The sequence below is a fragment of the Crotalus tigris genome, unplaced genomic scaffold (assembly GCF_016545835.1).
Source record: "Crotalus tigris isolate CLP2741 ecotype Arizona unplaced genomic scaffold, ASM1654583v1 scf7180000019016.1132606, whole genome shotgun sequence".
NCBI lineage: Eukaryota > Metazoa > Chordata > Lepidosauria > Squamata > Viperidae > Crotalus > Crotalus tigris.
This window is the reverse complement of record NW_024097330.1, coordinates 930,980-956,204: the sequence shown is the minus strand read 5'-3', so window position 1 is coordinate 956,204 and position 25,225 is coordinate 930,980. Positions and strand designations below refer to the sequence as shown.

Below are 25,225 nucleotides of genomic sequence, written 5' to 3'. Positions count from 1 at the left end.
TTTCCCATTTTATGAGCGTAATCTGAAAATATCTTGCTATTGTTAATGTAGTGGTGACCTATACATTAGACACACACACACACACACACACACACACACACACACACACACACAATATGGGAAGGAATCTTTCCCAATCTAGTGGCTTCCAAATGTTGGCTCTCCAAATTCCTATTTATGACAGCTTCCAACTAAACATTCTGTAAATTGTTATTTTAGCACACCTGTACTAAGTTAGAAAGGCCATGATAGTAGCTTGTTTCTGTTAGTTATTAATCATACATGTTTATTCTTAAAACTCCTCTGTATTGGATTTTCCTTCAAGGACCAACGTGTATAATAACACTTATAAAACAAAGCAAAATTGCTCATTTTGACAAAAATAATAGATTATGGTTTGATTTATGTTGTGATTCAATTATGACAGAGATTACCTCAAAGAGAAATCCAGAAGCAGAAAACAGACAAGTATAATCTATGTAGTCTTTCTTTTTCTTTCTTTCTTTCTTTCTTTCTTTCTTTCTTTCTTTCTTTCTTTCTTTCTTTCTTTCTTTCTTTCTTTCTTTCTCTTTCCTTTCTTTTTCTTCTCTCTCTCTCTCTCTGCTAAATTAGCTACCCACGTAAGGATGTCAATAGAACAAAGTGAAGATTATGGTTTGGGCATGTCTGCTAAATTTGCTGATTCCTTTTGTAAACTTAGAATAATAAAGTGATTTTAGAGCCAGTTTTATGAATATACATATTTATGTGCACACAAACAAAGCATGGATTTTGAAAAAGCTTGAGAATACCTTCAATCCTCTGTTGCAATCTCTTTCTGGCAACTTCACAAAAACTTCTGTTCCCGGTAGCACTTGATAATTTATGTAGATTTGGTTCTGTGTTTGAGGTAGCAGATACTGAAGGAAGAGAATGCCTAAAATAGGCTGTGTTCCCTGAGGTATAATATTCAGTGGAATTCTGATTGTTAGGACTTGACAGGGTGACTGAATTAAGTGCAGAATCCATTGAATTCTCAGCAAACCTGTGCTCTTTGGATGTTTCTTCATTTGGCAGGGTTTCTGCTATACAGAATTTAACACAATCAGATTATTAGTAAAGTGATATCTACCATAAAGGTTTTATTGAAAAGTTTGCTTTAATATAAGTATTCCCTACTTAAGAAAACTTTACCAACATAAATAGATTAACAACTCTACAAGGAATACAGTATTACTAACTATCCAACTTTACTGACCATTCTATGTTATTTGATGCGAAAGATTAATTTTGGAAAAAAGGAAAAAAGAAAAATGCTGAAAGAGAAACACAAAAGAAATTGATCCAACTTATCAAATGTTTTGACATTGATAATGAACTGTCTAAAAGGTGAAGAAATAAGTATGGATTGTCATGCTGAAACCAAAGTATAGGAAAGGCATTTTTGCATGCTTTGTTCAACGAAGAAGAATCCTGTGTGTCAACTGTCCCACTGGGTTAGATATCAAAAGAAACTCCTGGGACATTTTTTTTTTACCAAGAATATAACTTTACTGAAGATTCCATATGGGTACAGAAGTAGAAAAGCCAATTCTAACGATTTCATGCTCAAACAGCATAGGAAAACATTCCCTTTCCCCCCTGGACATCCCATTGTCCATTCTCCACCAATCATTTGCACTCGCTTTGTTTTGGGAATGATCTGTCTGTCTCAGATGTTCCCAGCCGGTGACCCTGAGATGTTGGATCTATCTCAGGCTTCCAGTCAGCACCCTTGCATTCCAAATTTCCCTCCCAATCTTCCCTTACATTCCAATGCCTGTCCTCCCCCATCCCATTACTGTTGTCTGATTGCAAGTGGGGCTGCATAGGGAGTCAACCATGACATGCTGACCCTCCCAAAAGATGATTAATCCTACAAGGAAGCAAAAAACATTCGTATTACACCATGATTTCTTTGCACTATTTAACCTATTGGGGGAGGTCCAGGTACCTAACATGGAACCTCTGCATGAGTCTAGAGGCATGGACATTCGTTGCTGTCACCCATTCTGCCTCTGCCAAGGGAAACCCCTTCAATAAGACTAAATATTACAACTTCCCTTTGTAACATCAAGAGTCAAGAATCTCCTTGCTCAAAATGTCTCTCTCCTTCCCCTATAGGAGGGGGAGGCTCAATGGTCGGCATCAGCGGTGAGCTACGGAAGAGCTTTAACAAATTACAGTGAAACACTAGGTGAATGTGCCTGAGGGTTTTTTTGGGCAATTTCAATTTCACCATTACCAGATTCATAATCCGGATGATAGGGAAAGAACCTATATACTGATGCTTCAACTTCTTGCAGGGCTGCTCCAACTACAAGAACTTCATGGACAGGTACACCTCATCCCCTATTCTAAACTCTTTCTGAGGTGCTCTCTTCTTGTCAGCCTCTCTCTTCTGCACTTCCCTTGCTGCTTCTAATTTGTGCACCACTCAGGCAATGAAGTCAATGAAGGGGTCTCCTTAGGGAGCTCTGGCATAGGCACAAATTCCACATTGATGGTCACCTGAAAGGGGGTAAACCTGGTGCTGCTAAGTACATAGTTATTGTATGCCACCTCAGTGAAGGGCAGAGGTTCAGCCTAATTATCTTGCTGGTAGTTCACACAGCATCAAAGGTATTGCTCCATGACTGCATTCTTGTATCCACAGACTCCATTTATTTGAGGGTGATGGGTGGAGCCAAGTCCCTGGAAGGAGTCTAAAAGCTCAGGAACTCACACCAAAACGTTTATGTGAATTGCACTCCGCGATCTAAGATTATGTGTTTCAGAATGCTGTACAAATACTGTATGAACAATCTAGCTAGGAACTGAGCAGAAGGGATACTTGGGCACACTACAAAGTGTGCTTGCTTAGAGAATAAGTCTGTAATGACCCAGATCACAGTATTCCAAGAACTCTCCAACAGATCCCCAATAAAGTCCATAGATATCTCGCTCCAAAGGACCGTGGGCTTGGCCACCATCTGTAACAGTCCTGGAGGCTTGCTGGACAGCCTCTTTACCAAAGAACATACAGGGCAGCTGGCTATGTAGGCTTCTACATCTCTTCATCCATGGCCACCAAATCTCTCTCTTTACAAGATGAAAGGTTTTTACAAATCCAAAATGCCTTGCTGCCTTTGCATCATGGCTCCATTGCAGTACAGGTAGTCCTCGAAGTACGAACCTAATGGAGCCTGATTCATCAAATGAATCAGATTCAATTTTACAAATGTTTAAAATCAAATTAATTAATTAAATCAAATGGATTGTTAAATGAACAAAGATCTGACTTACTATTTCTTCAACTTTGTTCACTGATCTCTGCCTGAACTGAGAGGCCTTCCCGCTGCTGTCACTGCCCATCAGCTATTTGCTTCCACTCAGGAACTAAATGCCTGTAAGCAGGCTGCATCTCTTTTTGCAAAGAATTTTGCAGTTGCCATTAATTAGCTTAAGTCTCTAGCCAGGCACTCAGTGAGATAGGGGAGGGGTTTACAGAACTGTTGGTTTGCAACAGTAACAGAGATGGAAGGGACCTTGAGATCATCTAGTCTAACCCACTGCTCTCACAAGAGAGTAGTGTATTTCGGATAAATGCCTATCCAGTCTCTTCTTAAAAGCTTTCAGTAATGGGACACCCACAACTTCTGGAGGCAATTTAAATTTAAAACCTACAAACTACAATAATATATGCTAATCTCCAAAATAAAAGCAAGGAAATACAACATTACAGAATGCCTTGTGAGGAGGTTGGCTAGCATTTCTACAAGTATTGTACTTAGAAACAAATAGTAAGTACTTAAAAAGAAAAGCAGTTTCCAAACAGTTTACAAGCATTCTAGAGTAACAACAACAAAAAAAATTAAAATACTTACAGAAGCAGTTCTAGTCCTGAAGCAGCAGATTCTCCTCCAGCACTAACAAAAAAAAAAACTAGGTGCCATTTCAGCTCGGCTCGTTTGGCCATGTGACCAGAGACAAAAAAAAAGCCCTGCCTGCTTCATAAGCCGAATGGCCCAGGCAAATCACAGAGTTCAAAATGGCTTCGGCTGCAGCACGGACTGAATTCAAGTCACATGGCTACACAGACCTCTTTTTGCTTGCAGTTTTGAATTTCTAACGTAAGTACCCTTTCTGAATTAATTTATTTTTGTGAAAATTTGCTAAATAATCCTCTGGGGGATTACTTGTATTAAGATCCTCTGGCTCAATGGGATGTATAGTTTGCTCCCCATCCATGCCAGTCCGTCCATTAAGGACAGCTCACCTTTCTGTTGTTGGAACCACTCTTCCCCTGCCAAGGCTTCTTTTAGGTCTTTGGTCAGCAGTGATGGTGATGCTTCCTGTTCTCTTGTGAGGACTGGTGCTGCTACTTGTTTGCAAGGAATGATGGAATTGATGACCTCCTCTGATGTACTGTTGTACTGTGGCATTTGTGAGAGGGCATCTACCAAGAAATTTCACCCTCCCGGTGGATAGCGGAGAGTGAAGTTGAAGCGGTTGAAATATTGGGCCCATGGGACCTATTTTGGAGAGCCCTGAATGCTTCTAAGTTCTTGTGGTCTGTTCACACCTTGAAAGAAATCCTACTGCCTTCCAAGAATTGTCTCCAGGTTAGGAGAGCCCAGCAGACTATGTAGGTTTCCTTTTCCCAGATAGGTCATCGTCTCTCATTTTCCGAAAACTTACGGGACGTGTAGGCACACGGCTACAATTCTCCTTTGGCTTTCTTCTGGAGCAGCACAGCCCCCACAGCCATATCACTAGTCTCTCATTGTTTCAGATACATTAGGACTCTTTATACAGGTGCTCATGCAGTACGTCATTTATCAGCGGAATGAACATTGTTCGGGGCCCCTGTAGTCCAAACAGCATCACTCAGAACTGGTAACAGCCCAGGAGGCAGTTAATTGTAGTTTTCCACTCATCCCCTTCCTTAGTTCTCACTCAATAGTATGCCTCCCTTAAGTCCACATTAGTGAAGATCCTCCCCTTTACAAGGTTTCCCAACATGTCCAGGCACGATCTCAATTGCATAATCTGTGGGGCGGTGGGGCGGACTCCTTCTTGCTAAAGACTGGCTAGATCATGATATTCTTTTGGAATCCACGGCTCTAAGCAATCTTCTTCTAGTTTCCATTTTTGCTTTCTTAACCGCAGGCACATGACAGCTTCTTAGCACTTACACTAACTCTTGCTGGTTGGATATTTTCCTCTGCATTCGCCACTTGTTTCTATCCCAATGAACAAATGGGCTCCATTTTATCTGTCATGCCAGGTCTAGGACCATGGCCTATGTCATCTCAGGGGCCACAATAAATTGAATAACCTCTGTGTGGATCCTGGCTTTCAGTTTCACAGGTTCAGTTAGCTCGCTGGCACTCTGCCCATTATCAAATTGTATAGCTGGGAAAATGCTATAGGCTTCTTTAGCTTCCTTAAGCCTCATCCCTAGCTTCTCTACCATTTGGGGGCTGACTAGGCATCTGGTGAACCCTAAGTCCAATAAAGCTGTAAGGATCCCCTTTATTCCTGAGGAGGACACTGAAATATCCACCTTAGCTGTCAGATGATGGGGCTACTTACCATCGGGTCATCTTCTTCCTCACCGTCGCTCTTGTAGAAGAATGGCCAAGTCTTGGCAGAGGTTGAAATTCCTGCCCCCTCACTGAATGGAGGGGAGAACTCTATGACCTGTTGCCCTGCTTGAGTTTTCTCCCTTGGCCTTGGGGGAGTTTTTTTCTTCTTCAGTTGGCTCAGAGGCAGGGGAGCGGTCATCAGTCACGGCATGAAACACTTGGCACTTGGTTCCACCAAGGTTCTGGCAGGGTCTCTATCCTATGGCTGGAGGTGCACCCCTTTTTCCCCTTCTAGGAGCCACTCACTTCTCCACAGGGCAGGACTGACTCTCCTGCCCAGTGTGTTCATGGAACTCCATCAAGTTGATCTCTACCTCAGTGGTCACATGGTACCACGCTCGCAAGTTGCCCAGCACCTCCCCAGAGTAGGCAATTCTGGTACAGTTTTTTGTTCAGTCTCTGTCAGAAATGATAGACTAATAAGCAGTCAGGCCAGTCTCCCAAGTGGCTGGCTAGGTAGTGGAAATCTTGAATGTACTCCATTACTGGTTGCTTCCCCTGCTTCAGGGCATCGATGCAGGCTTCCGTGCCGGGCTGCTGTGGGCTCTTCAAACGCTCTCGCAGGGCTTGCATGTACGGGCCAAGGTTCTCCAGCTCTGGGGCATTTTCATCATGCAGTGACAACAAACATTTCAAAGCACTTTCTTCCAGATTGACCACAATGACATGGATCCAGGCCAAAGTGTCTGGCTATATCACTCCATAAAGCTCCATGTGGTGCCAGGCTTGAGCCAGGAAATGGGCTAGACGGTTTGGGCACCCATCAACAAGGGCCACCAGGGGAGTGGCTGGCACTCCTCCTGTATCAGGATGAATCCTTGGGGGGGAATACCAGCTGGACCACCGGTGCCAGGATTCCAGTTGCGGCTGCTTGTGCCAGAGCACCAACTGCAGCCAGGGCTACTGGTGCTGCTGGCTGCAATGGAGGAGTGGCAAAGCCTACTGCTGCTTGTGCAGGGGCTCTGGTTGTCGGTGCCACCAGCTGAAGAATAACAGTAGTAGTCAGTACCGCCAGGGTTCTCATGACTCCTGGCCTGTTGGCAGCAGTTGTGGCTCCCGGCATTGGTGTACTATGACTCTTCATCCCTCCAAACTTCTCCCCTCAATTGTTTCATGGATGGGCTGTGGCCAGTGGTCAGAAGATCAACAGGGTTGTCCCATTCAGCTAGTCACTTCGCTTTGCACTTGCTGCCTTGAACCACGTTGACCGCAGAAGGGAGAACTGGGTCTTCAGCCTTCGCTGCCTTGTCCACATTCATTGCCCAGCCTTTGCCAGATTTGTTGTCTTTGGCCCCTGCTATGGAACATCCCTCATTCACTCCTTAGTGGCTGCAGCCAGTTGCTCAGATTTCTCTTTGGTTTCGGGTGCACACTGGCTGGTTGCACTCCTGCTCCATACTGAGGTGGTGCTGGTTTACCCAAGCCAGGACCCCTCCCGGCTTCTTCTTCTCTTCTACGTTTTTGCCCGTAACCAATATTTCGGGGTTGACCTCCTGGTGGGATCCAGGTAGGCTATTTCTGTGAGAACTGGCGTAATGTCAACCATCCCAAAATAAACTCCTGGGACATTTTTTACCAAGAGTATAATTTTACTGAAGATTCCACATGGGTACAGAAGTAGAAAAGCCGGTTCTAATGATTTCATGAACAAACAGCATAGGAAAATTTTCCCTTTCCCTCCCCCCCCCCCAGACTTTCCACTGTCCATTGTCCACCAATCATTTGAACTCACTTTGTTTTGAGAATGGTCTGTCTACCTCGGACATTCCCAGCCAGTGACCTTGAGGTATTGAGTCTGTCTCACCTTCCAGGCAGCACACTTGCATTCCAAATTTCATTCCCAAACCTCCCGTATATATTCCAATGCTTTCTCTCCCCCCTCCCACTACTGTTGTCTGGTTCAGAGCGGGGCTGCATAGTGAGTCAACCATGACATGTATTAACTCCTAAAATAATAATTTGTTACCTAAATTGATGCCAGTTACTTTTTCAGAAATGAAGAAATTGAATGATAAATTGAAAATTGGAAGAACATTGGGGCAGGTGAAGATTATCTTCTAAACTGTTTAAAAGGATTGTGAATTGGGAATCTGTGGTAGCTCTCTACATATGGAAAGACAGTTTGCTAACTTCAAAAATGATTTGGAAAGAGTTATTTGGGTCTCAAGTACCTCTCTGATAAAAGAGATAAAGCAGAATGTCTTCTCTATGCTTCCATGAGATGCTTTACTCCGACTTACCCATTTCCATTATTCAGACACATCATGATCTACAAGGAGGGAATTTGCACAGCCTGAAGCAAACACATATCAATTCTTACGGCATGTTGAGTGATACCCTTCCCCCTAATAAGGGAAGGCTGCTAATTTCCTTTGACATACTGTCTGGATTTAGATCTCTCAGTAATTTTCAGGTAATCAATTTCCAATCTGATGCCTCAGAAGAGCTTCCTTCTCTCATCCCTTGTTATTTTTGTCTGGAAGGATTGAACTCATTTTGATATTTAAAATGCATTCCTGAATTTAGAAATATTTAATTCTAATCTGATTGATGGATCTGAAATTTCTATGAAGAAATAACAGTAAATTCTATGAGACTAAATTCTTCTGAGTGTATGGAAGCTTTGATTGTTTGTAAAATTTTGAATGTGTGTAATTCTGGATGGGATGCCCAGAACTGTAGTGAAGTGTGATTGACTGTCTTCACTTATGTTGTACATTATAACATTTGTGGCAGGATCATATTTATGTCCTTTGGGTGCCTTAAGTCTTGCAAAGTTTTAGCATCTCTTTAAAAGAAAACCAAATAAGTGGGGGGAGGGCTGTTTTCTGGAAAGAACTTAAAGCTTCACTTTACAAAGAGTTCAAATGTCTATTGTAGCAAGTTTAGAAATAGTTTAGAATCACTAGATACAACAGTATAGCAGTCACAACAGGTTCAGGAAAGCTTCTCTAGAGACAGATATGGAATACAAGATGGATGGGTGAAGGGCCACCTTAGTTAATAGTACATGCCTCATGGAAAATGCACATAGACCTTTAATTGTGATGCAATTCCTCCTGTCCATGTATTTTTCTATAGTATTTACTTCAAAGCATTCCCAATGAGGAACTTAATTATGAAATTAGAAAATTAGAAATCAGAATTCTTTATTGGCCAAGTGTGATTGGACACACAAGGAACTTGTCTCCAGTGGATAAGCTCTCAGTGTACAAACAACAAAGTGACAGGTCATATATCATAGCTCATAGTTACAATCATTAATCATAATATACAACAAATGATAAATCATAGATGATTTGAGATGAGAAATAAATATATCATTCATACAAAAAGTGGGCACTTTTTCCATAAATGAAAATTGAATCAGAAGCACATAACAAACTAATGAACTGAAATTAATGTTCTCATCTGTGTGTAATTGAGGGGGCAAGGTGGTTAAGGATGCTTTAATTATTGCCTATTTTGTATGTTTAATATACAAGGTTTGGTCATTGGTCAATGATAAAAAAGGCAAGAATTAAAACATCCATACTTAACCACCTTGTCCGTTTTTTGTGAACGTGCTGATGTTAAGTATACGTTAATTTTCAAAAATGGGGAAAGAGACAAATAATTCTGGGCATATTTACTTTTTCTCCATTTCTTTATTCTCTAACTTTTGCAAGCTACAATTCTGTCAAGCCCCCTATTTGTATATTAAATAGCAAAGCACATAATTACAGGACAATATAAAATCCATCAAAGTCTCTGGTAAACCCCCTAACTCTCTGAATGTTACCATTCAATTACTATTTTCTTTTTTTATATAATATTTTATTAATTTTGCAATTTTACATTTAGGTATTTAAAAAGCAACGTGGTGACTGGGTTAATCAATAGCTCAATAACAAAATCTTAGTACAAATCTCAAGCTACAACATCAAATATTTCTTCTCTTTTTCCCTTAACAATTACTGTCTCATGTTCAGATTGGTACATTTCTAATTATATCAATTCAATAAAGGCATCACTGTTACATTTATCAATAAATTTTTAGCTTATACATATCTTGATTACATTCAATCTTCATAAACAATCCATATCCTGTTATTAATTTTATTAAATTTTTAATTTCTTATCAATATTCCAATTTAACCTTTAATATTTATATTTTTCAGTCTTTGGGTAACCAAAATTTCCCTTATCTCACTTCATACCAAATTATTATATCCAAAATACATATTTTATCTATTTAAATATAATCTTGTTCTATTTCCTAAGAGTTATCTATTTCCCATCATATTTAATCATCTACTTAATAACACAAAATCCCCTTTAATAAATCAAGACCATTCTATATATTGCTTGGGTTAATCAACAAATCAAACATATTCATAGTATTTAACTTTCTTTTCCATTTTAAGTCCAATTTTTAAATATTGAGCCGATAAAATCCTTATTTTCAACTAGTTTCCAAATATTATAAATCTAAAAACCAAAATTCCCCTTATCTCAACATTTCCCCTTAACCCTCTTATTGGCAATATAAAATCCCCTCTAATGAGTCAAAGTCCCAGTTTTTTCAATTCTAGCTTTCTTCCTTTGCCATTTAGGCTTCCCTATCAACGCCTTTAAATCAAACAGATCTCCCTCTATTCTTACATGTGTTGTTTGAATTAAAGGAGACTATTTGATTACCATTTTTCTGGGAGAACTAGCCCATTTGTATCCATTAAATTGTCTCCCTGTTATTTCAGTTCTCCCTATTTGCTCTAATGTATTTGTCTTCAATTCAATCTGTTCCATTTTTTTCTCAAACTTCTGATTTATAAATAAAGTCATTTCCGTTTTCCATGTTGTCGCTTCCTTTTCTGGATTTTCTGTCAGGTGTACTTGATGATCAATTGAGTCCTCTGTCTTCATCTTTGGTTGTCCCACTTCTTCTGTTTTCTTCTGCATTGTTGGTTCTTTAGTTATGGTCAAAATTTGGCTTTATGCATCTAAGGTGGCATCTTGGTCTTTTGTTTTCGGTCTTATTTTATCACAAGCTGCAAGAATGCTTTCATGTATTGCTTTCATCATAGCAAGGGTTTTTTTCTTGTCTTCATCCATCTTTCTAGTAGAAGTTAGTTGTTACACAAAGATCAGTAAAAGTTTATAGTCACAGTTTAATTTTGCTGCCCAGCTGTTCTCCTACAGCTGAATCTTCAAACAAGTGACTCCAAGGTCAGGAAAATCTTATCTGAGTCAGGGCTTTGAGCCAAGTCTCTTTTTAGGAAATAACAAATTGCAATACCAAGCTTCACCACCAGATGCCACTGATACAGTTTAGATTTTTTTAAATCCCAAATTATTTAGAGTTTTTTAAGTCTGAATTATTTCTTTTTTGTGAGTAAAAACAAAAGTCTCCAATAGAAATAGGAAAAGTTTTAGTCCCCAAGTTTCAAAAACATATAAATCCAATTAGATTAAAGTTGTTCTTTTTAATGCTTTGATTCCCCTGGGTAGTCAGATGCCGCTATTCTTAGAGGGGGACAGAAATTCCTTTCCCTCTCTCCTCTGGGGGAAGATACTTCAAACAGCCTTTACAGGAAAAGAAGGTACTTTGGGCAAAGAGAAGTTCAAATCTCACCCAGTTTCATCCACGTTGCTTTCAGAGTGCTTACTAGTAGATTTGACTTCAGTTGTCTGCAGCCTAACGATGAGCCATATTGCTATGGCTGGTCTTTTCTCCATCAGTTTGGAGGGCTGCCCCGGATCAAGCAGGAGGGCTGCTGCCTTCCCACGATCAGGTGGGGGGTCCCCTCTTGCTCATCGCCTCTACAGGGCGACTTTCGACCCTTTCCAGGGTCCCCCAGCAAAAGAAAATCAGACATGGAAGACGGAGTCGCCTTCCAAGTGTCCGCAGCGGCAGTGGCAGCAAACCGAAAATCCCCATTCAATTACAATTTTCAATGTTAATAAAATAAGTAGAAAGAAGCTGTATTTCTGTCTTGGTATGACCTATTAACTTGAATCCTACTCAAAGGTCAGTTGTAGTCCTCAGAGTGAACAAGCTTTTGCATCCAGCCATTGAGGAAGAACAGTTTTGTGCATTCTATTATGGTTACAGAAAAAAAGTGGTGATGAAAAAAAGTTAAATATAGCTCTAAATTAATGTTATACAATGTACATTGTACAAAATACATCATAATATTAACATTCAATAAGAGACATGTCTGAGCCCTGTTATCTGGGAGAAGTTTGATCTGGTTGATCTTAAGGGTCCTCCCTCATAGTTGTGAGTTTGGCCATCTGGACCCATGCTTCTCCTGGTTAGTTAAGGCCTCCCAGGAGGTAGCATGTGGCTTGCTCCATGGCAGTTAATGCCTCTTTATAGGAGGTGGTGGTAGTAGTTGCATTGGGGGCAGTGGTGTGCCCTCTTAGATCCAGCAGTATTAAGACAACTTTTGTCCAGCCTTCAATTTACTATTTCTGTAGAAAGTTGTTGAAAGGGTGGTTGGGACTTAACTTCAGCACTGAATGAAAAGGATTATCTGGATTCTTTTTGATGACTATAATAAAAATCCCTCTCCATAATTTAAAGGTAAAATACAGCTATAATTAAAGCTTCAGGTTCATGACAGCATTCAATCAATTTCAAAAATATAAGGGTAGTATTTCTTTGTCCAAAATGTGAAGACCCCAAATATTGTTTTGAAAGAATGTCTTTTCTGCTTTTTATGTACAGTATGTGGAATTAAGATAGGTTTAATTATACTTAGCATACATTAGACTTGTTTCTTTTCAATTCTAATAGAAATCCTAATATATTTAAAGTTAACTGTAATTTGTCTGCAATCCAAACATTTGACATTATACTTAAGGCTGTAGTCCAGCTCAGCTTGAATCCTGATCCAAATGCTGTAAGTCAGGTGGTTTTTAATTCTCCTGAAACAGGACATAACTAATTCATCCAGTTTCTGAATCAGAATTCTAATATACAGCGATACCAAAAGACAGACCCCATAGGCCAATCACAATATTTTTTTCAGAGAAAATATTACTGTGCTTAGGAATGTTTAAAAGTCATGCATGAAAGAAGTAAGAATGTATTTAGAAGTAAATATAATGTTAACACAGTTTATAAAATAAAGTGTCTATGAGATCTGACTTTTAGAACCCTATATAATATTCAAAAGATCAATGTGCTGTTAAGGGCATGGTGTTGTACCACATGCCAAAAATAGAAAGAAAGCGTAAAACAGTCATTTTGGGCACCTGTTCGTATCTTAGTAAGCAGTAACTGGTTTTTCTCAATGAATGATTGTTGCAATTGTCATTATGACTTAGATGGGTAATGAATTGTTGTTGTTAGTTGCGAAGTCGTGTCTGACCCATCACGACCCCATGGACAATGTTCCTCCAGGCCTTCCTTACCATCTTCTGGAGTCCATTTAAGCTCACGCCTACTGCTTCAGTGATTCCGCCCAGCCACTTCATTCTCTGTCCTCCCATTCTTCTATTGCCCTCAATCTTTCCCAGCATTAGGTTCTTCTCCAGTGAGTCCTTCCTTCTCATTAGGTGGCCAAAGTACTTGAGTTTCAATTTCAGGATCTGGCCTTCTAAAGACCAGTCAGGGTTGATCTCTTCTAGGACTGACTGGTTTGATCGCCTTGCAGTCCAGGGGACTCACAGGAGTCTTCTCCAGCACCATAGTTCAAAGGCCTCAATTTTTGGGCGTTCAGCCTTTCTTATGATCCAGCTTTCACAGCCATACATTGCAACTGGGAAAACCATGGCCTTGACTATATGTACTTTTGTTGGCAGGGTGATGTCTCTGCTTTTTAGTATGCTGTCTAGATTTGCCATAGCTTTCCTCCCCAGGAGCGTCTTTTAATTTCTTGGCTGCAGTCCCCATCTGTGGTGATCTTGGAGCCCAGGAAGATAAAATCTGTCACTATCTCCATTTCTTCCCCATCTATTTGCCAGGAATTGAGAGGGCCGGATGCCATGATCTTGGTTTTCTTAATGTTGAGTTTCAAGCCAACTTTTGCACTCTCCTTCTTCACCCGCATCATGAGGCTCTTTAGTTCCTCTTCATTTTCTGCCATTAGAGTAGTATCATCTGCATATCTTAGGTTGTTGATATTTCTCCCGGCAATCTTAATTCCAACTTTTGATTCATCTAGCCCTGCCTTTCTCATGATGTGCTCTGCATGTAAGTTAAATAGGCAGGGTGACAGAATACAGCCTTGTCGGATTCCTTTCCCAATTTTGAACCAATCAGTGGTTCCGTGTCCAGTTCTCACTGTTGCTTCTTGACCCGCACATAGGTTTCTCAAGAGACAAATAAGATGGTCTGGTACTCCCATCTCTTTAAGAACTTGCCACAATTTGTTGTGATCCACACAATCAAAGGCTTTAGCATAGTCAATAAAGTAGATGCTTTTCTGGAACTCTCTAGCTTTCTCCATGATCCAGCGTATGTTGGCAATTTGATCTCTAGTTCCTCTGCCTCTTTGAAATCTTCCCTGTACTTCTGTAAGTTCTCGATCCACATACTTCTGGAGTCTAGCTTGTAGGATTTTAAGCATAACTTTACTTGCATGTGAAATGAGTGCAATGGTGCGATAGTTTGAACATTCTTTGGCATTGCCTTTCTTTGGAATTGGAATATAAACTGACTTTTTCCAATCCTGTGGCCACTGTTGAGTTTTCCAAATTTGCTGGCCTATTGAGTGTAGCACTTTTACTGCATCGTCTTTTAAGATTTTGAATAGCTCAGCTGGAATATTGTCACCTCCACTAGCTTTGTTGTTGCTCAGCTTTCCTAAAGCCCATTTCACTTCACATTCTAGGATGTCTGGCTCGAGGTCAGTGACCACCCCATCGTGGTTATCAGAGACACTAAACTTGTTCTTGTATAGTTCTTCTGTGTAATTTTGCCACTTCTTGGGTGATGAATAATAGAGATATAATAGTTGTTTTCTTTATGCTTAGTGATATGCTCAGTAACCCATTACTGTGAACAGATTTCTTTCTGAATTTCTCCTATTTTCACACAAGGCTGGCATCTCAGTCAAAGTGAACTGGCAAAGGATTGCTGGGAATGCAATGGAAAAGCTGTGAAAAAGTATGTGCTATGCTCAGAAGACATAGAAATCCTCTGCACTATAGTTTATCTGTCCTTTTGTTCCATTTTGGTGAAGAATAAAAAGATTATGGACCCTAATAACCAAATTTGTAAAGTATAAAAGTTGGGAATAGATGCACTAATTTCTTCACTAAATTCCATGCAAATATTATTCCATGCTAAAACCACCTTTAGGGTGTTTTTCCACTTAATGTTGGATAATGAAAGTTCTAGTTTTTTTTAAATTCACCATTGATTTTTAAAAGAAACGAGATAAGACTCCTTCCCTAGGACAAGGCAAGTCAGTTTCCAAGCTGCTAGATCTTTCTATAAAGCAGGTGGTAAGTCTTTGACTGTCCTAATTTTGATTATATCCATTGAAATAAACTAAATCCTTGGTAGATGGCTATAATGCTAGTGGCTATTTGGTCATGGAATATACAGTAAGGCTAAAAGCCAGCATTGCACCTGTCATGACTGACTATAAGCAAGCAAGCAATGTAAAATCAGGACTGAGTAAGCTGAGCATTTAAACACATAAAGATATTTCAGATTTATAGATTTCAACAAGCAACAGTAAATTAAAGAATTTATCATACTATTTTCTTACCATAGCAGTTGCATATCCATAATAATGCTATCCAATGTAGAAAAAGTATTTCTGTATGTATATGGTAACTCACACAACAACTGTCAGCAACTTTTTAAGGAAACTGCATTTTTCCAAGGAAAGCATATTTGATTTAAGAATGTGCTAGTAGCTATAACATGCATATTCTTAACCCCACTTTCCTCTTTGAATATGGATTGTTTTCTAGTCCTAATACAGTGATTTTCAGTATACCTTACTTTTAATTCTGCAGTGAATGGCAACAATGGCTGACCTTTTTTGGGGCTCAGAAGCTAAGTAGGGTCAATCCTCCTTGGTATTTGGACATCAGTCTACTAAACGCCATGTCTGCAGAATACACTGGGAAATAGAAGTCCCTGAAAAAAGTTTCTGAATTGTTGCCAAAAAATTACATAAGCATGTCCTGTAAGTCAAAGTATACTTTAAAACTTTAGAACTTGTAATTACACACATGTGGAAAAAAGTAAAACTATCTATTTTTTTAAATTCTTACTATATCACTGTGCACTATGATTCAAAGGAATTATTAGACTATTTTAAATTGCTTTTTTTTTATTCTAAACACAAGCCATCAATGCTAAAATACACAAGAGCTACAACAAGGAGGAGAACTAAAGAAATCAGAACATTACCTGGCTTGTTTGTATCATGTTCAATGGGACTATGTGCATTTCTCATGTAAGGACTAAAGGGCTGGCTACTGAAAAGATTATCACACTGTAGGCTGTGGCAGAGTTTCTCCAAGAAGCGCAGAACAAAAGATGCACTATTCACAGAAGGAAGATTGATGGTATGTTTCTCCCCATCAAAAGAAGCTGTCAGTAAAAAGATTTTTAAAAATACCAGTATTATTACATACAATGAAATATCACCAGTGTCTAACAGAAGCTATCTCCCTTTTAATGAATCTTGGGAATAAAAAGAAGGCAGCAGTTTTTATACTTTCCTCTATCAGGAGGTTTTGGACCATTTGCAGTATCTCTATGCTAATTAATGTGCATTTGTTTTGCCAAGTTTGAAAAGTACATTTTTAAAAGCTATTAATTTTCAATAATGTAATACTACTCAAATGCAAGGAGTTCATAGGGTTCCTCTCTATCTCTCTGAAAATATATGTTCCTCTGGGCTATTGGGAGTGATTAGAAGCACCAGCCCATTTCTACTGCCCTATGACCAGTATTGCAAATCTGAAACTATTTGTTTTATATTTGGGAATGGATGGGCAATTGATTCCCAGCCGGGAAAAACACAATGACCAAGACTGAGAACTCTTATTCTACTGTCATGATATTAAACATTAATTTGAAATATATATGTATGTATGTATGTATGTATGTATGTACGGTATGTATGTATGTATGTATGTATGTATGTATGTATATAAACACCCCATGAAGAAATAGACAATATGCAAAATATACTCCACTAAAATATCACAGTAAGTGAAGAAAGTATTGTAATTCAATATGGAAAATTAAAATATTCTGTCATATTCCATTATGGCAAAAATATTAGGGTTGTGCAATGCTTCATGTTCAAAAACAAAAAAAAATGCTTTGGAATACAGAGGGGTACAATGTACGATCTGTGTATAACTCCTTTAAGGACTTTTTCTAAGGCTGCTGCCTATAGCTGTCATCAGTCCTGGAAGGGAAAACATGTTTTATATAAGTTGTAGGCAGCTGGTATGTTTGTGCCTGCATTATGCTCCAAAGCTCCTTTTAATCTTTGAACCAAAGCAGTGCACAGCCAAATAAATATTCCATAACCTTATCCTACAAGCAAGCATTATTCATAGCTCTTAAATTTTGCTATGATATAAAAAGCCTATCTTTATGTGTAAAAGCATATGTCGAAGATCTATATGAAGATTCAATTTAATAGTGCTAGATATAGGGTGTGACAGCTTAATTAACCACAGAAAACTATCTCATCTGGCCTCAGTATAATGTAATAAAGTAAGGCAACCTTTTTTTTTAATCCCAGAATTATAAACAGGCATCCAAATGTGTATCCTGAAGACTGCTTTTGCTAGAAACAAAATGGCAAGGAGCAATTCTAATTTAGAACTAGAGAAATATTGACACCATAGTTGTTAGGGCAGAGCTATGTAGAATTCTGACTTTTCTAAAACAGCATTCAGCTAAGACATAAGCTTACTGTAGGAAACAAAACACAGTCACAGTTTTAAATCAAATATTTTCCTATAAAGCAAAAGGAATGGAGGTGCTTTTGCTTTTAAATATTTTTTCTGTTTACTATTTTGGAAGATATGACAAATGTAGGTCAATTTAAATATAACTCATTTAATAATAAAGGAAGTTAGAGGTTTTGTCATTACCAAGCATACAGAGTTTTTATTGGCTTTCAAAATATTGATTCTGCTATCTCCTACTGTTTTTTTTTTAATACTGATTTATTGTGGTTAGTTTACAAGAATCACTAATTGTATCGCACGTACAATTAATAGGCCAGAAGTCTGGATTATTCTGAATGTCAACATTATGCTAGTGAGAAAAAAACTCATTTGTTTTCACCTCTTTGTACAAAAGGGTAAAGCCAATTGGAAATAAAAAACTTCATATAATATTAAATTGGGCACAATTAGCTAAATAATCAAGACTCACAAACCTAAAGGGATCATTGAAATGAAAATATTCATTCTTAGGCAGAATCCCAAAGGTGCTTTTTCAAAAGACAACTAGACTTTCTCTGTTTTTCCTTGAAGATGTTTCAGTTCTCATTTAAAAAGCTTCTTCAGTTCTCATCCAAGAAGTTTCTGGATGAGAAACGAAACAACTTCAAAGAAAAATAAAGAAAGTTGGCTTAAAAAAAGCACCTTTGGGACAACCATGACCTGGATGAGTGAGAATCTCCATAGACATTCTTAACAGAAGATAAAGCAGAGTTGCTGATTTGTTATTCACAAATGCAATCTATGCCCAAAGTTGAAGTCTAAATATAAATTAGATAAAATAATTTACCAGTAATAATCTCTCCTGCATGATGCCCAGCCTTGAGGAATCCAAAGACAATTTTTGATTGATAGGCACAATCTACACAAGCTTGGACAGCCTGCTGAAGTACTATATTCACAGGACCTGGTCCAAAGTGATCAAGAAGTTGCTGAATTTTCTTTTTATCAAGATGAGGCCCGGAATTTCCATGCTTGTTAACATAGACACAAACTAAAAAACAGAATAGAACAAAACACAATGTAGAATACATCTTTATCTACCTTAAAGGCATCCCAGTGGCATAAAATTTAGGTTCTGACAAATGAACAAATAAAACTCATCTTTGTCTACCATCTTTCTTACCCAAGTAATTCTTGCTTTGCCTTATAACACCAAAAGGAACTGGAATCCCAAAATTTCACTTAGAGTACATTCAAATGAATTACAATGTCCACAATAAGTATGGTACATGTTCATATTAATTGTACTTCAGTCCTGTTTTTTGCTACATTTTCCAGAATTAAAGAGAAAATAGAACCCTTTCAATGTAAACAGTCTTCATTTTGTTTTCCTTTATCAAACATCTGGTCCCCTCATCCCTCCCTGTAGCACTCCAAGATTTTGCTTCCAAAACCTTACAGGGAATTTGCAAATATTTTGTCAAAATCACATTGAATTAATTCACAGCATAGAATCTTGAAAGAAATTGTTTACAATTTAAAGCAAAACAACTAAACAGCTGGACTAAAACAGAACCAAAGATGCCAAACAACGATTAGCAGTAGGAAAGAAATTATTTTTTCTGCTCTGGGAAGATTAAAATAGATTAAAATGTTTAGCAAAGGATAATAAAGGTACACATAGCCAGGAAACACAATGGGGATAAAAAAGAAAAGAAAAATTTGAAAGCAAGATTATAGAAGTTGGAATGAACATCTAAACATGTAAGAGAGTAAAAGAAAAAAGTGGAAAAGTCGTTTAGTAGTTGCACAGAAATTTAGAAAAACAAGAAAATAGTTGTGAAAAAATAAAATATTATCAGGATATCAGACAGACAGAAAATTCACAGGTAGAATAAAGAAAGTTCAGGGGGGGGGGGAATAATGCCACAGAAGAAACTAGCAGATTTCCGAAGATGCACAACCTGAATTCCATTTAACCCTATATACAATGTTTAATATACACTGTCGCTTGCATAAAGTATTGCTTAAAAACTTGATAACACATATTCTATATTTTTAAAATTGATGTAAAATGGCAAAGCGTATCTAGTGCAAAGCCTTATAGCTACTTTCAGAATTGTTTTTGCACCTCTAAAACATCTTACTACCTTAGAGTAAATCAAGAATCATCAGAATTTGTCCCCACTAAATTTTTTTAAAAATAGATAAATGTACCTGTTGAAATAACAGCTGCTGATGTACCAGTGATATCAGGTGTCTCTTTGTATATCGGAGGATTGCCATTGTCGATTTTTGCAGAAATAGGAGAAAAAGAGGGAGGTTGCATTGCTATGTTTTTTTTCTGTTGAAAAATAATATATTTTACTACATTAAAAATATTTTTTGCAAATAGTCAAACCATATTTAGATCAATATCAGTTGATATAAAATTCTGATATAGTGAATTATTGAATGCTGTCAACCAAGCATAAAATATGTTGCTTTAGATTTACAGTTTATTCCTGATTTGAGGTTCTCCAGAAGAGGCAGAAACATAATCTCAGCTAGAACTAGCAACCAGATAAGAGCTTTCAGAAGCCAGGCCATCACATAAAACGATAACCACTCCTATATTGAAATAAACATCTTTGGCAGGTTTAGTCAACTGTTATAAATATCTGCCTCAGCAAGTTTTTAAAACCAGAGTGTATAAATATAGTAAATGTCCTTTTGACCATTTACAGAAACATGCTGATCTATGGGACCACTATTCTATTCAAATTTTCTTTAAATACCTCCCACTGGAAGGAAGTTCCAATAAGTTAAAAGATTGTGTGTGAGAGTGAGTGAACGAGTGAGTGAGTGTGTGTGTGTGTGTAGTCATATACATGGGGAGGAAGGGAAATGTAGTGTAAAATTTATCAAGTTTAACTTGTCTGCATTAAAGAAACAAGACAAAGAAAATGTGAAGACTTCTTTTTGGCAGTCACTTTTAGATTAAGAAAAAATAGTAGCTTAGGAAAACAGATTTTAAACTCTGGCAATTTAAGACCAAGTAAATATGTTTTAACACATTAAAATACGTAACAAAATCTGTAAAATTTACAAATCATAATTTGCATTTGGACAGCAATAGAACACTTTGAAAACAGTTTTCAAAAATAATAAACAAATCTAGGAAAAGTGGATTCAGTAAAGAAACTTTCACACATGGGGCAGGAGTATGCAAGTTATTAATCAACAAAACAGACTATCACATCTATGATAAATGTATACTAACTTTTCTTTCTGGTTTTAAGTCCCTTTTCCTTTTTTTGAGGTTTTCTTTGTGAGAAATGTTTTTAACCACCGGAATATTTTTAGGAGGCTGGACTTTCCTAAGGACAGCGGATGGAGCCAGTGGTTTTGCCCGACCGAGTTTCCTGCCTTTGGCAGTTGGAACAGGTGAAGCTGATTTTGGTGGAGACTGCATTGAGCTCCGAGTTCCTTTGGAAGGAGAGGTCTGTGCTTTGGTATTATTCTTTGTGCTAGAAACTGTGGAAAGACACATAGATCATCTTTATGAAATTGTTAAAGTAATATCCTACCAGTGGGATCCTCACATATTTTTAAAAATTCAGTTATACTTTAAAAGAGGTTTACAATCAACCATGAATTAATTTTAGACTAACTTTTCTGCAAAATAAGGAAGGCCTGCTTCCTTATCCAATAATTGTCAGAAATCTGCTAGTGCACCTTTATTTCTATGCTAAGAAAATCTTGTTTCTGTACATAAAACTTTCTGGAGGCACAACTACAGGCCTCGTTCTTTTCCTACCTCCCAGCCCTGGGAACTTGAGCTGGGATATAACTGGATTATAGGAGAACTTAAGGCCAAACTACACATTACTTTAAAGACGTAATCAGCTTTTCAGTTTTTTACTTAAACTAAGTGAAATGAACTTGACTGGATCAAGAGAAATTGTGGAGGGAGGAGGGCAGTTTTAGCTTTTCTAGGTCCACAATATTTCCTGTTTGGAAGACAGTCTCAACTTAGCAATTTATTTTGTCGAAAAGTGATGCAATGGCGTAAGCAGCCACTTTAAGAATTAAATACATATAAATAATAAAAAATGTCAAAATTATGCATTTCTAAATACATTTTTTTATTCCTAAACATCTACTACTTAATTACCAGCATGCATTTTATACTTAAGTTGCTGTTTAAAAGTAAGACAAAATAAATACTTCATATTGGAATGTAGGATTAAGATGGGATCTATAAAGTTCACTCAAGCAGAACTTAATTCTGTATAATCACCTTATATAATCTGACATTAGTTTTGACAAATTAAAAAAATGATTAATAATAAATGATAATAGCCTACTTTGCTTGATAGTCTGCAGTATTTATAAAATAAGTACAGACATTATTATATATACAATACATGCAGGGAGTTAAGAAGTACAGAATAAGCAAAATGAATAAACATAACCCTTAATAGTTCTATCCGGTGGATTCAGATATGTGAACAACAGGTTCTCTGTGTGGATGCTGCTTCCGGAAGTCCATTCTGGGCCTGGGCAACAAAAAATTACACTAGCTACCGGTTCTGCCGAAGTGGTGCGAACCAGCTGAATCTCACCACTGGTTCTATCAGTTTTAAAAGTAGTTATCATACAAGAAAAATCAATACAGCAAACATATAAGAAATTATTACACTAGACAGATGCATACAAATGTATCTCAGGAACAAAGCAATAAATCTGTTTAAAATACTGTAAGACCAATTTCTTTATAACATGCCTGGTAAATGAATGCCAATTGTTAAAAGTTATATAGCATGAAGATGTGTGGGTTACTGTTTTAGCTGGATTATTCTAAAATGTCATAAGCTGTTAGACCAACAAATTTCAAAATACAAAGGAAACAATTTTCAGTGTCAAAGGTATAGAAGGGGCGTTGTCTTACCTGAACACCTTTTCTCAGCATGATGATGGATAATCCACGGATTGGGTTTCCTGAAGTCTCTTCTACTCAATTAGACTAAGACTAAGAGATAGCCACGCCTCTTGCTGGGTCACATTTACCCAGTTCCGACGAAGGCGAAGCAACAGACAAACCCATAAACGTTGGTTTCCAGACTCCTGCCACAGTGCCCAATAATCAGTAAAGGGAGGGAGTGGATTATCCATCCTCATGCTGAGAAAAGGCGTTCAGGTAAGACAACGCTCCTTCTCCAGCATGAGGATGGATAATCCACGGATTGGGACATACCAAAGCCTGCCTGTCCCTGGGGGGGGGGTAACAGATGGGGCATGTGATGCAGGAGATGACACTACCCTCTGTAATACTCTACGGCCAAAGGCAGCGCCAGCAGAGGCAAAGCTATCAATTTTATAGTGACGGATAAATGGGGAAGGCGATGACCAGATCACTGCCCTACAGATGTCGTCAATGGGCGCCTGCGTGGTCCAGGCCGCAGAGGTGGCAGCACTACGAGTAGAGTGAGCTGTGATACGTGAAGGAATGGCTAAAGACTGCAATTGGTATGCCCTGGCAATACAAGCCTTAATCCACCTGGCAATAGTGGAAAAAGAAACCTTGAGCCCCATAGAGGCAGGATTGAAAGAGAGGAAAAGTTCCTCTGACCTACGAAAAGAAGCAGTCCTTTTAATGTAAATGTGTAGCGCCCTGCGAACATCCAAGGTGTGCCATGTGCGTTCCAAGTCACAAGATGGACTAGGGCAGAAACTCGGCAACACCACCTCCTGTGACCGGTGAAACAAAGAGTTCACCTTAGGAATGAAGGTGGGATCCAAACATAGGATCACGCAATCGGGGCGAAACAGGCAGAGATCCTCCCTGACCGAGAGGGCGGCCAATTCAGATATGTGCCTGGCCGAGGTCACTGCCACTAAAAAGGCCACCTTCATAGATAAGAGATTGAGATCACAGGAACGAAGTGGTTCAAAAGGCGACCCGGTAAGGGCCTGCAAAACTCTCGAAAGATCCCAAGAGGGGTACTGATGAACCGTTGGAGGTCTACTATTAATTGCCCCCTTTATGAAAGAACGGATTACCAGATGGTGTGCAAGTGAGGAAGAGTCGTCACAAGAAAGAACCGTGGCCAAAGCCGCAATCTGTCTCCTGATAGTACTAGGAGACAAACCCTTATCCATCCCGTCCAGTAAAAACTGTAGCACCTGAGGCACCGTGAGAGATGACAACTGGACATGATGCTTGGACATCCAAGATATAAAATTCTTCCAAGTAGAGTCATAAACTCTATTAGTTGACGGGCGTCTAGACACTTGGATCATATCAATGACCCTTGGAGGATAAGCTTTCTCAATCAGATGTCTCCGCTCAATCGCCATACGGTTAATTGTAGCCATCGAGGGTCGGGATGTCGAAGTGCCCCTTGACTGAATGCTATTCGGTCCGGGGGTATCTTCCACAGAACCAATACTAACAGACTCATGAGATTGGCGAACCACGGGTGCCTCGGCCAATGAGGGGCTATGAGGACAATCTCTGCCTTCTCTCGCAGAATCTTGCAGATGACGGCCGTAAGTAGAGGGAGCGGAGGAAAGGCGTAAAGAAGTTCCCAGGGCCCCGGAATGCGCAGGGCATCTACCCCCTCTGACCCCAGGGACGGAAAACGGGAGAAAACCTTGGAAGTTGGGAGTTTGCTGCCGAGGCGAATAAGTCTAGAACTGGGTGGCCTACTCTGTGAGATATTGCTAGGAACAGTGCTGGATCCAGTCGCCCTGCTGAGAGCGTCCACCTGCTGGTTGATTGCCCCCAAGATGTAATCTGCCTTTATCGAGGACAGATTGGCCTCTGCCCAAGAGCAGAGCAGTCTGGCTTCCATCATCAGAGAACTCGACCTGGTGCCCCCTTGTTGGTTCACATGGGCTTTGGCCGCTATGTTGTCTGTGAGAACAAGAACATGCTGGCCTCTCACCTTGTGACTGAAGTGACACAACGCCAGGTGAATTGCCCTGAGTTCCAGCCAATTTATATTGTGTTTCAAATCCTCCTTGGACCATCTCCCCTGGGCTATCTGAGACTGGAGGTGAGCCCCCCAGCCGAAGAGATTGGCGTCCGTGGTGAGCACGATCTGTGATGGCTCCCTGAACTTTGAGCCCTTGTTGATGGCTCAAGAACTCCACCATCGGAGTGAACTCGATACCAGAGGGGTCAACCTCACCTGCTTGTTGGAGGATGTTAATTTTTGCCTCTGAAAGGGGGGGAGGAACCACTGAAGGGCTCTTGAATGTAGTCTGGTCCAAGGTACGATGGCGATGCAAGAGATCATCTTGCCTAAGCGTTGGGAGAGAGTGAGAAGCGGAACTGTCCTGGTGCATTGCACCTGGCAAACAAGGGCCCTGAGACTGGCTATGCAATCTGGCGACAGGAAGACCATTCAGCGTGTTGTATCTATCACTGCTCCCAGATGAAGTAGCCGCGTGGATGGAATCAGTTGGCTTTTGAGAAAATTCACCAAGAATCCATGGTTCTGGAGCACCTCTATTGTACGGGCTACCTCTGACCGCGCAGCCTGAACCGACACTGACTGGATGAGGATGTCGTCCAGGTAACACTGGATCCGAATGGACTCCAGTCTGAGGTGAGCTGCCAGAACCAACAAGATCTTCGTGAATACCCTCGGGGTGGATGAAAGGCCAAATGGAAGCGCTCTGTATTGATAGTGATAAGATCTGTAGCAGAATCTGAGAAAGCT

At 39.3% G+C, this 25,225-nt stretch overlaps 2 protein-coding genes across 18 annotated transcripts in view; one reads left to right on the top strand and one right to left on the bottom strand.

Annotated features, from left to right (window-relative positions):
- Positions 1-25,225, bottom strand: part of SCML2 (Scm polycomb group protein like 2) — a 94,555-nt gene that overhangs the window by 14,985 nt on the left and 54,345 nt on the right. For 14 of the 16 annotated variants that reach the window (XR_005558552.1, XR_005558551.1, XR_005558550.1 and 11 more), the window contains 5 exons: positions 20,776-21,029; positions 19,731-19,857; positions 18,361-18,564; positions 16,009-16,191; positions 792-1,064 (listed from right to left, as the gene is read on the bottom strand). Coding sequence is in view for 12 of the 16 variants with exons in the window: in XM_039358401.1 (XP_039214335.1) it covers positions 792-1,064; positions 16,009-16,191; positions 18,361-18,564; positions 19,731-19,857; positions 20,776-21,029 (1,041 nt within the window). In the remaining 4 variants the exon portion in view is untranslated. Of the gene's footprint in view, positions 1-791; positions 1,065-9,866; positions 11,728-16,008; positions 16,192-18,360; positions 18,565-19,730; positions 19,858-20,775; positions 21,030-25,225 lie in introns of those variants that run through there. The other 2 variants (XM_039358398.1, XM_039358406.1) reach the window with 2 other exon arrangements.
- RAI2 (retinoic acid induced 2) overlaps positions 1-25,225 on the top strand; it is a 129,654-nt gene that overhangs the window by 70,884 nt on the left and 33,545 nt on the right. The window lies entirely within an intron of this gene.